This window comes from Columba livia, unplaced genomic scaffold, assembly GCF_036013475.1.
Source record: "Columba livia isolate bColLiv1 breed racing homer unplaced genomic scaffold, bColLiv1.pat.W.v2 Scaffold_2015, whole genome shotgun sequence".
NCBI classification, from domain to species: Eukaryota; Metazoa; Chordata; class Aves; order Columbiformes; family Columbidae; genus Columba; species Columba livia.
In genome coordinates, this window is record NW_027043175.1 from 1 (window position 1) to 16,768 (window position 16,768).

The following is a 16,768-nucleotide window of genomic DNA, read 5'->3' on the forward strand; positions in this document are numbered from 1 at the left end:
ACCAGAGAGAAGAGATTCCTTCCCCTCCTTCTCCCCTTGTGAGGAAGCTGTAGCCACCATGAGGTCTCCTTTGAGTCTTTTCTTCAGCTCTGGTGCTCAGAAACCCCTTGGTTTGCTTTCTGAAGCAGAAAGGAGGAGCCATGAGCTGCAGGCAATGGGAAGGGGGATCCTGTCCCTCACACACGGCTCAGGGCTCTTCCTGGGACCGTGGGATGTGGGTGTGCAAGGCCCAGGGAAGGACAACACTGGGACAACAACTTCCAGCTTCCCCATGGGGCTGCAAGGAGGCACCGAGGCCCCAGTGCCATGAGGACAACATGTCTTCTGCTGGGCCTCAGTGGCAGAGACAACTGCCCTGGCCAAGGGGACAGAGACCTGGGTTCTGTGGGTCCCTTCCAGCCTTACAGCGCCCTTTGCCATCTCCACCACAGGCTGTTCTACACGGTGCTACCCCTGCCCCTCTTTCCCTGCAGGCTGCAGACACCCATCTCGCTTCCCCACCTGCTCTCACCCCAGCATTTCTTGTGGTCTTTTACCTGACTGGAGAGAAGTCACCTCACCATGATCTCCTAAATCCCATGAGTGCTGCTGGCCTTTCAGCTTCTCTGACAGACACGACCATGTCCCTGCCGATGTCCCGTCATGTTCTCAGGTGGGATGGACATGACAACCCGTCTCCAAGTCCTCTTCCTGGGCAGGGCCTGTGGGCACTTAGGCAGAGAAACCTTCCCAGCTCTATTCCTGTTTCTGGCCTGCCACCTCCAGGGACAGAACTGACTTCCCTGTCTCCTTCACAGCCATAGTCTTTGAACTTAGTTATGAGTTTCTGAGACACAAGTGACCTCATAATCCCATACCCATCCATCACCCTCCTTATGGGCCAGGACCTGACTAGATAAAAGTATGCTTGTTTTCTCAAACTGATCAAATCTATTTCCTATCAATGATCTGAGTGGAGAAGCATTCTTGACAGGAATGTGAAATGTTGAGACCTTTTCTATGTCCTCTCCTACCTCTTTTATTTTTTATTGTTTTCCTTCTTCCTGGTTGCTCATGGTGAATTTGCTACCTGAAGTGCAAAGCCAATACCACACCCAGAGATGAGATCTTGTTTATTCCAGAGCTGTGCAAGTCTGGATGTTGGAATGAAACCAGCACAACAGATAGAGAAGGAACATCTATTATGTACAAATCTTATCCCTACATTCACACCCTCCCGGCAGTCCTAAAGAGCCAAGTGCTTACACATTGGCATATTGGTTACATAATCATTTTACCACTACACATGCTTGTTGAGAGAGGGTCCCGGGCTGAGCCTGGGGCTCCCATCCTGGGGATGTGTGTTTTAGTATTATAATGAGCGTGAAAGGAGCAAAGCTCAGCTAAAGGACACTTTATGTAACCGTCTTGAGACAGATGTTAGAACAAGACTCAGCTAATTGTGCAGGCTCCAGAGTGTCTGCGCTGCAAGGACAGTATTCTTTGCAGGTTCTGATTAGGTGTCTAAAATGTCACTTCCATCTTTGTTCAAGCAGCAGACTGACCAAAACTGAGAAGATTTACATATTTTAGGTTAGCAATTGTAGGATGGTGTTTTTGCTGACTGAGGTTCATGTCACTTCACGTACATGATGTGCATGGTCACATCTCATCTGTACAATGCAAACATGAACCTCTCACCTACTCATTCCATGTAATTCCATGGACGGACAAAGAACTCTGAGATGGGGTGAGAGGCCAGTGCTGGAAATGGTGGTTGTGAGGGGCCAGTCCATGGTGATTGACGTGGGGCTCCTTCCATGGGGTGTCCCGTGCACAGGGGCACAGCCCAGCCCCTGCTCTGCTGGTCCTGCAGGTCTCTGGCAGGAGCCTGGCTGTGAGAGGACACTGCTGGGTGCCAGCCCTGCACACACACACTGTTCAGCTGCACACGGGTGTTTCATCTGTGGCCAATTCTGTAGGAATAAGCTTGAGAGAAACATTGCAAGAAGATATAAACCATCATGCACCACCCAAAAAAGATCACTTTTCCTTGTGGAAGTACTGTTACTGAGGCCAGCTCTGTCACAGCAGTGCCCATTGCCTGTCCCTGCCTGCGCCCACAGCACTGACACACAGCAGGACTGTGACCAAGCTGCCAGAGCACTCAGGCCTTGCACCAACACCAGGGATGAGAAGGAGAGTGTGGGAGTGGAACCAGAACAGCTCTGGAAGAACAAGCGCTGCTGCTCCCCGGCAGGGCTGCCATGATGGACTCTTCCCTTCCACCCATCACGGGAACCATCCCAGAAGCTTTAAAAGGGCCTTGCAGGAAGGATATAGTGAAAAACGAGTCATTAAAGAGCCCTTTATTTTGCTTAAAGACAAGGAGAGCACAGCTCCTCATTTAAACCACCAGTGGCTATAAAAGAAAAGCAGACAGAGAATTAGGAAAGCGGACGACAACATTTTCACAATAAACACCCTACTAACAACAACAGACAATCCAGATGACGGGCTGGGTCTGTAGTTATATTGAAACAACTAGGCAGAAGCAGATGAGCAGTTTAATGATTCAGAAAACCATCCAGTCATCAGTTTCCTCACAGCATCCTTGAGCTCCTGTTTCCTCATACTGTAGATGAGGGGGTTCACTGCTGGAGGCACCACTGAGTACAGAACAGACACCACCAGGTCCATGGATGGGGAGGACATAGAGGGGGGCTTCAGGTTGGCAAACATGCCAGTGCTGAGGAACAGGGAGACCACGGCCAGGTGAGGGAGGCAGGTGGAAAAGGCTTTGTGCCGTCCCTGCTCAGAGGGGATCCTCAGCACGGCCCTCAAGATCTGCACATAGGACACCACGATGAACACAAAACACATAAAAGCTAAACAGACACTGACCACAAGAAGCCCAAGTTCCCTGAGGTAGGAGTGTGAGCAGGAGAGCTTGAGGATCTGGGGGATTTCACAGAAGAACTGGCCCAGGGCATTGCCCTTGCACAGGGGCAGTGAAAATGTATTGGCCGTGTGCAGCAGAGCATTGAGAAACCCAGTGGCCCAGGCAGCTGCTGCCATGTGGACACAAGCTCTGCTGCCCAGGAGGGTCCCGTAGTGCAGGGGTTTGCAGATGGCAACGTAGCGGTCGTAGGACATGACGGTGAGAAGAAAATACTCTGAACCAAGCAAGAAACAAAAAGAGAAGACCTGTGCAGCACATCCTGCATAGGAAATGACCCTGGAATCCCACAGAGAGTTGGCCATGGATTTGGGGACAATGGTAGAGATGCAGCCCAGGTCAAGGAGGGCGAGGTTGAGCAGGAAGAAGTACATGGGGGTGTGGAGGTGCTGGTCCCAGGCTATGGTGGTGATGATGAGGCCGTTGCCCAGGAGGGCAGCCAGGTAGATGCCCAGGAAGAGCCAGAAGTGCAAGAGCTGCAGCTCCCGTGTGTCTGTGAACGGCAGGAGGAGGAACTGGCTGATGGAGCTGCTGTTGGACATTGGCTGCCTGTGGGCATGAGGACCTGTGCAAGGAGGAAAAGGCAGTGACAGGTTAGGGGAGACTTCTCTGAGGAAAATAAACATGCTGTTTCTGATGGAAAACGCCCTCCCTGATGGAGGGATGTTTCCGCTCATTCTCTCTTTCTACCAGCTGAGAAAAAACAGTTCATCACAGTTTAAAATGCAGCTTGGGCATCTGGTTTCCACGAACACAGCTCTGGGGCAAAACCCCCTGAGTTGGTGTCAGAACAAAAACTGGCCCACACTCCCACCCCAACCCCAGAGAGCAAGAGCAGCAGGGACAGGTGGAGAAACAGGGAAGGACACTGCAGTGCTACCAGAAAGTAAAGCAAGGACAGAAAGGCAGACGGGCATGCTGTGGAACCTTCTCCTGACCCGGCTGTGCTGCTGCCACTCACATTATCACACTGTAGAGCAAGTACTTTTAGCACCTTATTTGTGTACCACGTTCCAGGAACCCTTCCCCTGGAGGTCCAGCTGCTGAGGTGGAGACTTGTGACCTGGACCCCATGGCTTTGGGGCAGAGGGTCTGCTGGGGAGGAGAGGAGACCAGGGGTTGCACTGGGAAATGTGTCTGCACTAGAAAGGATGTGAGAGACATTCCTAAATCCCATCCCCAGCATTTCTGATAGCAGTTAAGTCTTCCTGCCCATGTCTGTGCTGCCTGCAGCTGTGTGTCTGTCCCTGGTCTGCTCCCTGTCAGTGTCACAGACCCTGTCCCACCCGCTGTGTGCTCAGCTCTGTCCTGCTCACACCTCCTGGCACTGCCCAGGGACAGCTCTGTGTGTGCAGGGACTCAGGAGCAGCTCAGACCAGTCCTAACGAGAACTGGGGTCTCAGTGTCTGCTCCAAAGAGAGAAATAAATCCCCATCTCCCACTGCACACCCAGACGAGCAAGAGTGGAAAACTGAAAGCACAGACTCCTTCCCTTGCAGCTGTTGCTGTATCAATATTGTTGTTCAGAAGGCCCCTCTGCCATGTCTGTGGGGGGATCTGGAGCTCTGAGCAGCCCTGACCCACACAGCCCCCTTCAACCCCACAAGCTCCCTGCCTGCCCTGCCGGGGGTCGCTCCTTCCCCCCACAGCTGCTGCCATGGGATCTCCCGGGCAGGCTGAGCGCTGACCCTGGCAGGCGGCAGAGTCCCTGCCCGGCACAGCCCTGGGGTGCAGGGACCCTTCTCTGCAGGACAGCCCTGGGCACCCCTGGGTGCTCCCCCTGCAATCACCCTCAGCAGAAGCTGCCATCATGCCCTGTCCCTCTGACAGTGCAGCAGGGATGTGCTGGTCTGGAGTGTGTTCTTCTCTACAACAGAGATACTGTGAGAAAGACCTTAGAGATCCTGCAAACTGTGTCTTGTGGCGGCTTTAGGAGATCCCTCCAGGAAATGCAGCTGCCTTGTCCTACAGCGAAAGTCTTACTGTGTCAGGATTCTGAAGATTTGTGTCTCATTGAGTCCATAGCAACCAACCACCTACATTGCCTTTCCCAGGAGAACAGCCCAGCTCAGCAGCTCAGGAGCAGCCCAAGGCACTTTAATGACCCCTCTGGTGGGTTTGGTGCTGAGTCCATGAACCTCAGACCCTGAGGGGAAGCTGAAGAAACTTCTCAAGAAGTCAAAGTCAGATGTAAACTCCAAAGTTTCTTGTAATGTTAATAGGTCCCACTGAGGGACACAGCTGAAGAAATGACCCCAGAGTTCGGTTAGAGCAGAAAACTGGAGGCAGTGATGACAGGTCAGGAAAAGCAAAGTAAAGGTCTCTCTGATGCTGAGTAAACCTGGATGTGTTTCATTAACCAAAGAACTAAGCCCTGACCCCCAGCCCTGGGAAATCAGATCCTGTCCCTCCCACGTTGCCCAGGGCCCTTCCTGGGACAGTGTGATGTGGGGCTGTGCAAGGCCAAGGGCAGGACTATGGTCCCACACCTCCCAGGTTCCTGCCTGGGGACAAGGAGCCATGAGGCCCCTGTGCTGCAAGGACAAGGTGTCTCCTCACAGGCATCAGAGGTGCAGACAACAGCCAGAGCCAAGGGGAGAAGGAGCTCATGTCTGGTGGGGCTTTCAGCCTCTTTACATCCCTTGATCATCTCCACGACAGCCTGTCCTGTGCTGTGGCATCCCCTGCACCTCTGTCCCTGCAGGCTGGAGACATCCCCCCTGCTGCCCCACCTTGCTCTTGTCTGAGCATCTTCCTTCCTTTGCTGAGATCTCTCCATCCTCCCCAGCTGGTCCTTGAAGCACAAAGCCTTGGGCTGATGCAGACTCCCTCTGCTGACCTGCTCCCCCACAGCACTGCCCTTCCATCACATTCCTTTCTGCTCATGTCCAGCCTGGACCTCCCCAGCTGCACTTTGGGCCATTATTTCTTTCTCATGCTCTTTCCCACTATGAAGAAACCTCCACCATCTCTGAAACCGCCCTTCAAGCACTCTCAGGCTACTCCTGCACTGCTGCAGCCTCCCCAGCGCTGCTGGGCCAAAGCAGCCCAGGTCCCTCAGCACCCCACACCATGTGCACAAGGTGCTGAACCTGCCTTGGCACAGCCCTGCACTCTGCAGTTCCTCCCTGCTGCTCCAAACTGGGAAGCTGCACACTGGCACACACCCGTGTGTGTGGGTCACACCAGTGCTGAACCGAATGGGATGAGAGCTGCAGGTGTCTGGGTCCCCACGCTCCTCCTCATGCAGCCCCGAGTGCAGCTGCCTTGTTCATGGTGAGCGTGCACCACGGGCTGGTGTGGGGACCTTGTAGTGCCCAGGCCCTTCTCCTCAGGGTCACTGCTCAGCGTGTCAGGTCCTGCTCTGTCCTGATGGATGGGGTTATTGTGCCACCCTGATACAGCACTGCTCAGTTTTCTATGTACAAATTAGAGACCTTTCTGTTGGGTGAATCCCAGATTTTCTCAAGGTCTGGACCCTCCTTTGACTGAAGCTCCATTTGCTCAGCTGTTAGCATGCAGATTGTTTATCCTGATGTGTTGTCTCTCCCAACATAACAGTATGAGGAGTTATAGGATGCTATGAATACCATCTTCTGTAGAAACGGTAGGGTCTTGGGGCTCTGGTGCTCATAATACCGGAGATCTGGATTTAGAGAGCAAGTTTCCGTTCATGTGGTAGAGCAGCAGGAATGTGTGGAGCTCTGTCTGGGGACAGACAATGTCAGCTGAAGGCTGAGGAGTCAGCATGAGAGGGCAGAACAACATGGGCAGTGTTGTGGCGACTGGACATCAGCTACTGACTCACTGATGAGGAAGAGGAATGAGATGAGGACTCCTTCAGACAAATGAAAGAAGCCTCATGTTTCCAGGCTGTGTCCTCATGGCAGACCTGAGATATCAGAATATCTACAAGGAACCAGCCATCCAGGAGGGTTTGGAGCTCATTGACAACATTTCCTGACACGGGTGACTGAGGAGTCAGTGGGGTGAGGTGCCCTGTGGGACTTCACACTTACAAACCAGAAAGAGTTGGTCAGGATGGAACAGTCAGGGATGGAAAGTGGAGCTGAGGCTCCTGGGAGATGAGAACAAGGCCAAGAGCAGGATTTCAGGAGAGCAAGCTTTGGCCTGCTGAGGGACCTGCTTGGGTCCTATGGGATATGACCTTGGTGTCTGCAGAGCTTTTCTCTCCCGTCTCCTCCCTCCTGTCTCCCACCTGCTGTTGTGTAGCATTTTTTACCCTTTCTCAAATACAATATCCCAGAGGTGCTGCCAGCATCACTGAGTGGCTCAGATTTGGCAAGGAGTGGGTCCATCTTGGAGCAGCTGAAATCGGCTCTGTCTGACATTGGTCAAACTCCTGTTGTCTTCTCAGAGAGGTGACAACTGTAGCACACCCACACCTACCCCCAGTTCCAAGAGTTTATCATGTAAACCCAATAGAGAGTGACAATGTGTTGGGTGTTACAAACTACATGATCATGTAGAAGAAATGGACAAGATCTTCTGTCAGCAACTCAAGGAGGAAGTCACCAGTCAATGAGCAGGTTCCTATGGGGAACTGTAATTGCTATGGGGAACTCAAGGAGGAAGTCACCAGTCAATGAGCAGGTTCCTATGGGGAACTGTAATTGCTCTGACATTAACTGGCCTGGCAAAGTGGCAAGTGCCATCAGTCCAAAGGATCTTGGGCCAACTGCTTAACGTGTCTGCATTGTGGGCCAATGAGAGTGATGCTCAGCTGGATCTGGAACTGGGAAACAAGGAATAGCTGGTGAGGGATGTGAACATCAGTGTCCACCTTGGCTGTTGTGACCAGGACACAGAGGGGTCCCAGGCACCAGAGGGGAGGGAGGAAGGCCAGCAGCAGAGCACAGGCTGGTGGGCTCCAGAGGAGAAGACTTTGACATACTGGGGGATGGTGGGCAAAATGGTGCCATGGAAGTAGATCTGAAGGGTGAAGGAGCTCAGGAAATCTGATAATCCTTACAGGAAATCCTGCTCCAAGCACAAGAATGATCTCTCCAAGTACCCATGAACAGAAGCATTTATCTCGTGAGGCTGCTCCTCTGAACTGATGGAGCTCCAGGGCAAAAGGCAGCACACAGAGGTGGGAGCAGGGGAAGCTGCAAAGGAGGAATTTAGAAACCTTGTCCATGGATGTGGGGATGATACCAAAGCTGCCCTGGACTTGGTACCTGCAGGGGAGGCTGAGGGCGGCAAGATGAGCTGACAGAGCTTCCTTACAGAAAAAGGCCAGGATAACATAGACCTGCTGCTGAACTTCATAAGAGTAGAATCAGACAGGACTGAGGTTCTTCATGGCTTCTTTGCCTCCATCTTCACCAGCAAGGTCTCCTGGACTTTGTTCCTGAAGGCAGGAGTCTGGAGAACACCCAGCAGTGGATGGGGCTCAAGTCAGGGGTGACCTGAGCAAACTCAGACACCATTACAGAACAGGAGATGGGTCACTTGACCAGCTCCCTGAACACAAGTATCTCTGTGCTGTGGCACCTGAGATTGCCAGGAACACCCACCTCTTGGTCCAGAGTTGTGTGATTCTTCTTGAGGTGTCCTGGCCTGTCTCCTTGCTCAAGTGATGCTTTAGCACCCACTTCTCTGACACATTCAGTCTTTATCAGGAGATTCTCTACATCAGTATATACTGGAGATTGTTGATAACAGCTGTTTTGGAAATGAGGGCATTGGGAGGGGGACGGAAATATAAGAAATCTGGCTTTATTATTATTTATCATGGAAATGGACCATTCAGCCAGCCAGCCACAGTCCAGGAGGTTCCTCCAGTGCATCGGTGAGAACTGCCTCATGCAGATGGTGGAGGAGCCGACTAGGAGAGGTGCACTGCTGGATCTCATCCTCGCTAACAAGGAGGGTCTGGTCGAAGCAGTAAAGGTTGAGGGCAGCCTGGGCTGCAGTGACCACGAGATGGTGGAGTTCAGCATCTTGTGTGGCAGGAACAGAATAGCAAGTAGAATTGCAACCCTGGACTTTAGCAGGGCTGACTTTGGCCTTTTCAAGCAATTGCTGGGGGAAATCCCATGGGCAAGACTGCTTGAAGGAAAAGGGGCCCAAGATAGCTGGATTGCATTCAGAGATTGCTTCTTCCACGCTCAGGATCAGAGCATCCCCACACGTAGGAAGTCAAGGAAGGGAGCCAGGAGGCCTGCGTGGTTGAATAGGGATCTGTTGGGTATGCTCAAGCAGAAGAGGAGAGTTTACAGGTCGTGGAAGCAGGGGCTGGCCACTTGGGAGGAATATAAGGCTGCTGTTAGAGGATGCAGGAAGGCAGCTAGGATAGCCAAGGCCTCCTTAGAATGACAGCTGGTGAGAGGGGTCAAGGACAGCAAAAAGAAATGTTTCAAATACACAGCAGATAAAACTAACACCAGAGGCAATGTAGGCCCACTGATGAATGGGGTGGGTGCCCTGGTGGCAGAAGATACAGAGAAGGCAGAATTACTGAATGCCTTCTTTGTCTCAGTCTACTCTGCTGGGGGCTGTCCTGGGGAGCCCTGTACCCCTGAGACCCCCGATGAAGCCAGGTCAGTGGAGGAGTTTGCTTTAGTCGATGAGGACTGGGTTAGGGAGCAATTAAATAGTCTGGACATCCTTAAATCCATGGGTCTGGATGGGATGCACCCGCGGGTGCTGAGGGAGCCGGCTGAAGTCATTGCTGGACCGCTCTCCATCATCTTTGCCAAGTCTTGGGAAACGGGAGAGGTGCCCGAGGATTGGAGGAATGCAAATGTCACTGCAGTCTTCAAAAAGGGCAAGAAGGAGGACCCGGGTAATTATAGACCGGTCAGCCTCACCTCTGTCCCTGGGAAAGTAATGGAACAGCTTATCCTTGGTGCCATCTCAAGGCATATCAAGCATAAGAGGGTTATTAGGGGCAGTCAGCATGGCTTTACCAAGGATAAGTCGTGCTTGACCAACCTCATAGCCTTTTATGAGAATGTAACAAGGTGGATGGATGATGGCAGAGCGGTGGATGCGGTCTACCTTGACTTCAGTAAAGCCTTTGACACAGTCTCCCACAGCATCCTCACAGCTCAGTTGAGGAGGTGTGGTCTAGACAATAGAGTAGTGAGGTGGGTTGCAAACTGGCTTAAGGAGAGAAGCCAGAGAGTGGTAGTCAATGGTGCGGAGTCTAGTTGGAGGCCAGTATCTAGTGCAGTGCCTCAGGGGTCAGTGCTGGGGCCAATATTATTCAATATATTCATTAATGATTTAGACGAGGGAATAGAGTGACTATCAGCAAGTTTGCTGATGACACTAAGCTGGGAGGAGTGGCTGACACTGGAAGCTGTGCTGCCATCAGAGACCTGGACAGGCTGGAGAGTTGGGCGGGGAATAACCTGATGAAATTTAACAAGGGAAAGTGTAGAGTCCTGCATCTGGGCAGGAACAACCCCAGGTTCCAGTATAGGTTGGGAAATTACATATTAGAGAGCAGTGTAGGGGAAAGGGACCTGGGGGTCCTGGTGGACAACAGGGTGACCATGAGCCAGCACTGTGCCCTTGTGGCCAGGAAGGCCAATGGCATTCTGGGGTGTATTAGAAGGGGGGTGGTTAGTAGATCGAGAGAGGTCCTCCTTCCCCTCTACTCCGCCCTGGTGAGACCACATCTGGAATATTGTGTCCAGTTGTGGCCCCTCAGTTCCAGAAGGACAGGGAACTGCTGGAGAGGGTCCAGCGTAGGGCAACAAAGAAGATTACGGGAGTGTAGCATCTCCCTTATGAAAAAAGGCTGAGGGAGCTGGGTCTCTTTAATTTAAAGGAGACTGAGGGATGAACCTATTAATGTTTATATATATATAAAGGGAGAGTGCCACGAGGACAGAGCCAGGCTCTTCTTGGTGGCAAACAATGATAGGACAAGGGGTAATGGGATCAAGCTGGAACACAAGAGGTTCCGCTTAAATTTGAGAAAAACCTTCTCTCAGTGAGGGTGCCAGAGCACTGAACAGGCTGCCCAGGGAGGTTGTGGAGTCTCCTTCTCTGGAGACATTCAAAACCCGCCTGGACATGTTCCTGTGCGACCACACCTGGGCGTTCCTGCTCCAGCAGGGGGATTGGACTGGATGATCTTTTGAGGTCCCTTCCAATCCCAAACATACTGTGATACTGTGATCTATAAAAAGTTCCTAGAGAAAGTGATTTGCTTGCTTGTGAGAGGCACTTATCTCAGCAAGTGCAAATCTCCTCCTCATAGAGGGTGGTGAATCGCGGCTGGGGCGTCTCCTAAACAGACCAGCTGAGGGGTTGTTGAAGCTCTAAACCAGGCAGCTCAGGGGGAAGTGGGTTAATGTCCTCCTGTGGCCTGGGGAGGGGAAAATAGGTCTATTAAAAGTCAGATCTCGTGCAAGCACAGGGCAGTTTTCATTGGAAAACAAGGACACTTTGCAGGCAGACACAGCAGAGGGTGTAACCCCAAGTTTTGTGCTATTGCTGAAAATTTTTCCAGCACCTGATCAGCACATCAAGGTGAGTCCATATCTGTAATTAGTGAATGCACTAAAGGAGGAGCTTAAAAAATCACCACCCTGAAGTTAAAAATAAGACATATAAGAAACGCAGTTGGTTTTCATTTTCCCACTCACTTTAAAAAATTAGAGTGTTACACTTGCAAGTTCTCTCGGTGAGCATGGAAGCAACACATTTGTAAGGAAAACAGAGATGCTTAGTTTTGTAATGATACGAACTGGAGGGAAATCACAAGTTATGTCGCGATGCATGATAGTATTGCAAGAACTGACCACACCATCTCAATTTTGGTTGGGAATTAGTCAACTCTGGACATCACTAAGTGAGAATGTAAACTGGGAATCAGTTTGGCAGCAATTCGGTAAGAGGATTTATAAGGTTCACACTGTTCTCCTGCTTCTGTTCCCACGGCTGGGGGCAAAAATGTCCTTGTTGTCAATAACACTCAATAAATGGCATGTGATAGAAAAATGACCAACAGGATGAGCAGCCGCCCATGTTCTGGTTTTGGAGATTCATCTGCCTGGGGACTTTTAGGACAGCGGAACTGGCTGAGTAGACTGGGTAGGTTCTTACTTTGTTTCTAGGGAGAATTAAGCTAAGTCTAATTGTAGTCACTTTAATCCAGAATGTGAGGGCACAGGTTCACGGTGAGACCAAAGGATGTGAAGACCCTTTGCAGCAGAGGATCTGCCCGTGGGCTTGTCTTTACTCTTCTGCAGTTAATGAAGCGCTTCCAACACGGCACCACCTTGCATTACCCCGAGTGCTTGAATTAGGGATAATTACCATGTCTGAGCTGTCAGGCAGCCATCTGCCAGCCCACAGAACCTGGTGCCTGAGCCCAGAGGCTATGCCTATGCTTTCACACCTATGCTTTCCATAGCAGGTGCCCTGGGGTTTAGCTGAGACCTGCTCCCCCACCTGTTTTCCTACCTGGACATCTAGGAGGTGAGAGAGGCCACATGCCAAACACATGGAGGCAGCACCAAAATGTTGAGATTCTTTAATGGAATAGACGTAGGCTGGCAGGTTCCTGCACCCATGGCAGCACTTTCGCAGAGCAATTCATTACCATCATGTACTAGAGGATTGTTTTTCATAGTTTCTTTTAGTAACTTTAAAGGAAAAGAGAAGAAGTTCCTTTGTATGTGAATAACCTCCTCAGTAATTTCATGCCACCGCCATTCCCAGGTGGTTTCAGCCATGCCCAGTGCGTGACCACCAAGAGCAGGGACAGCGCCCTGGGCCTCCTGGGCACAAGGACAGCCTCGGGGCCAGCAGCACCCCGAAGTCCTTCCTCCACGGAGTGCTGGGTGCATGGGCAGTGGGTGGGGTGGGACACTGGGGGCCCATATCACCTCCATGTCACAATGTGACCACGGGGCAATGCTGATGTCACAATGCCCCGGGGCAGTATAAAAGGGAGCAGCGTCCCGTGTCTGCTGCCAGAGCTGGCCTGGAGGCAGCCTGAAGACATCGGAGAGGAAGTCCTTGAGGAGCCGGTGGAATCCCTTGACAGGGGCTGAAGGAGGAAGAGCTGGACGAGGCAGCTGGAGTTTCTCCGCTGCAAGGCCATCTCCCAGCAGGGCAACCTTCCAGGTTCATCTGATGGATGATCATCCTTTTCAGCTGGATAGCAGTAGCCAAATGAAGGGAATGCCTTCTTGAGGAGCACTGCAGAGCTCACCGTCCTGATGGAGTGGGGAGCTAGGGTCAGCAGCTGTAGGAAGTGGAATGCAGAGTGGTTTGAAGGGGGCCCGGTGCTCTCCCCGCCACCAGAAGGTAGATGCGTGGTTGGCACAAGGTGATGGAGCGAATGGCTAAGCTGGGCAAGGTTACAAGTGTTTGTCAGCAATTTCCTCAGCATGTACTGCTAGTGAAAGGAGGGAGAAAGAGAAGAAGGAGAGAGAAGAGGGAGAGGGAAGAGGTGAAGAAAGGAAGAGAGGAGAGGAGAGGAGAGGAGAGGAGAGGAGAGGAGAGGAGAGGAGAGGAGAGGAGAGGAGAGGAGAGGAGAGGAGAGGAGAGGAGAGGAGAGGAGAGGAGAGGAGAGGAGAGGAGAGGAGAGGAGAGGAGAGGAGAGGAGAGGAGAGGAGAGAGAGAAGAGAAGAGAAGAGAAGAGAAGAGAAGAGAAGAGAAGAGAAGAGAAGAGAAGAGAAGAGAAGAGAAGAGAAGAGAAGAGAAGAGAAGAGAAGAGAAGAGAAGAGAAGAGAAGAGAAGAGAAGAGAAGAGAAGAGAAGAGAAGAGAAGAGAAGAGAAGAGAAGAGAAGAGACATCATCATCCTATCATTCTATCCTTCTGTTATTCTGTGGTCTTCTGGGAGGCATGACCAGCCTGTGGGCCGAGGAGCCAGGTCTCGCTCAAATGCTCAGGGAACAGCCGATCGCCAGTGTTGGGGTCAGGAAGGAATTTTCCCCCGGGGCAGACTGGCCCTGGTCCCCGGGGTTTTTTTGCCTTCCTCTGCAGCATTGAGCATGACCACCTGTCAGAGCTCCTCTGGGCCCTTTTGGCTCGGTTCATGCCCACTGCTCTTGCCCTCCAAGGCACCACTCGTGCCCTGGCTTTCTCGGGTTCTTTCTCCCAGGGCAAGTTTGCAGCAGGAGCCAGCTCTCCTCCTTCTCCTTCTTCTATTAACATTTGTAATTTTAATAAAATAAATATTAAAAAAAAAAAAATCTGTTTCCAGTTGTATCCTTTGTGTATGTGTCCCTGAAACTGTTTTTGGATCTAAAACCTCTCTGGCATTTCAGTCGAACAGTCCCATCTTTATTGGACTCCTTGTGAGCGTACAGAATAGAGCAGCACAGCACAGCACAGCACAGCATGGTTGTGCTCAGTAGCTGTGCCTGGAGCACGATGAGCTCTGAGCCAGGCCTGAGGACTCCATCCAGGAGAGCCGCTCTCTGCAGGGCAGGGCCCAGGCCCGTCCAGGAGATGGGGCAGAGACAGGCACACACACCTACAACATGGCTCAGGCAGGCACCAGAGGTCCCAGGCTGAGCTGAGACACGGCCCCTGGGCCCCTGCAGGAGATGGTCCCCAGGGAGGCCGGTCCCAGCCACTGAGGCCTTTGAGCACCCCAAGACCCTGTAGACACGGATGGCTGGCAGCTTTGGAGACTGAGTCTTGGCCCAGATGGACCTTCTCTCTGATCAGGACTTTTGCTCTCAGATTCTTTTGTTTAGGTATGTTTTTTCCAAAGCAAAGATCTCAGGCATTAATAAAAAGGAGAACAAGGAGAAAAAGAAATCCATGTCACACACCACACACTATCCCATGTGTGTATGAGTTTTGACGCAAATGTCCAAAATGGCAGTAGCTTCCTTACTCTTTCAGTACTCCAAAGAGTATCTCTTAAAGGCTTTCCAGAAGTTCTGAACCTCTTCCCACCAATCAAGGTAGGCAAATAACTCCGAGAAAGGTGCAAGTCACACAGGAGGTGTGGAAGGTTTACCCTGCGGCTGAAGTGCATTTTGCATCCCCTGTACAGATGGCCAACTGTGGATCTTGGTTTGGGTAGAAAAGGAAACATGACTGCAGTAGCAGCAATGGACTCTTTTTGCTCATTTGGGAAGAGTCATCATTTGCCTGGCTGTGCTTTGGGAATGGATTCAAAGCGAGTCTTATTTCCATGGCGGTCTGTTGGCACTGTCCAGCGCAGCCTATGGCTCTGGTCACACTGGGGATTTTCTCCACGCTGCAGTGGTTGAAACCATCCTGTTGTCCCCTCAGAAAAGGCTTTGTGAGCCTGGTCCTCCTCGCTGTGGGGCCTCATGGACATCAGCTCTGGTGCAGAGAGGGGACAGCTACCAGGGCTCTTCTCTTGGTTGCAGGGCTGGTTTCTGCCATGACTGGAGAGAAGAGCAGGAGCTTTGTCCTGGAGAGCCAAACGGCAGAGAAGGCACCAGGGACAGCCAGCAGCTGTGCCCAGCACGTGGACACCAAGGGCAGGGACAGCCCCCTGGAACTCCTTGGCACCGGGACTGCCTTGGGGCCAGCACCTCAAAGGCTTCCTGCAAAGGGTGCCGGGTGGGGCTGTGGTGGGGGGGCTTTGCAGCTTCCCCCTGCTAGGGAAAGGAGGAGAAAGGGAAGAAGGGAAGTGAGGTATAGTTCAGCTGTAAGGGACCTAGAATGACCATCTAGTCCCACTGCATGACCAATTCAAGGCTGATCTAAAGTTAAAACAGGGTAGTAAGTGCATTGGCCAAATGCCTCTTGAATGCTGAGGCTTGGGGCATCAACCAGCTGTCACAGAATCACAGAATGGTTGGGCTTGAAAGGGACCTCTGGGGATCATCTAGCCCAACCCACCTGCTAAAGCAGGTTCGCCCAGAGCAGATGGCACAGGAAGGTGTCCAGGCGGGTTTTGAATGTCTCCAGAGGAGGACACTCCACAGCCTCTCTGGACAGCCTGTTCTAGTGATCAGGCACCCTCACAGTAAAGAGGTTTTTCCTAATATTCAGATGGGACCTCCTATGCTGTGCCCGTTGCCCCTCATCCTATCGTTCAGAAGGCTGTTCCAGTATTTGACCACACTCTCAGTAGAGGGTCAAGTCTGAACTTCCTCTGACCCAGGTTTGCACCATTCCCACATGTCCTGTCACTGGATACCAGGGACAAGAGACCAGCACTTCCCTATACACTTCCCTCCTCAGGAACTTTTAGAGGGCAATGAGCTTGCTCATCAGCTTCCTTCTCTCCAAACCTGAGAAATCCAGATTGCTCAGCCACTCCTCAGAGGACATGCCTTCCGGTCGCTCACCAGCTTTGTTGCTCTCTGGACACACTGGAATACTTCAACATCCTTGTCAAATCGTGGGGCCCAGAACTGCACACAGCACTCAAGGTGAGGCCACAGCAACTCTGAATACAGCAGGATAATCACCTCCTTGGAGCGGTTGGTTCTGCTCTGTCTGATGTACCCCAGGATGGGATTTGCACTCTTGGCTGCCAGGGCACACACTGCTGACTCTTGTTGAGCCTCCTGTCAACCAGCGCCCCAAGGCTCCTTTCTGCAGGGCTGCTCTCCAGCCAATCCTCTCCCCATTTAGACTTGTGCTTGGCATTACTTTATCCCAGGTGCAGAATCCGGCATGTGGACTTGTTAGATTTTATGCCGTTGATCATTGCCTAATGCTCCAATCTATCTAGATCGTTCCGCAAGGCTCCTTGTCCCTCAGGATAGTCATCAGCACCTCCGATGATGGTATGATCAGAAAATTTGCTAATGGTGCATTAAATTCCTGCATCCAGATTATTGATAAAAATATTGGACAGACCTGGCCCTAGGATTGAGTCCAAAGGAACATCACTGGTG

General features: G+C 51.8%; 1 protein-coding gene across 1 annotated transcript; it reads right to left on the bottom strand.

The window, feature by feature from the left end:
- Positions 1 to 2,523: 2,523 nt before the first annotated feature.
- LOC135577942 (olfactory receptor 14J1-like) lies at positions 2,524 to 3,480 on the bottom strand. The gene has a single exon (XM_065048084.1). It carries the CDS (start codon positions 3,478 to 3,480, stop codon positions 2,524 to 2,526), a length of 957 nt encoding a protein of 318 aa, XP_064904156.1.
- Positions 3,481 to 16,768: the final 13,288 nt, after the last annotated feature.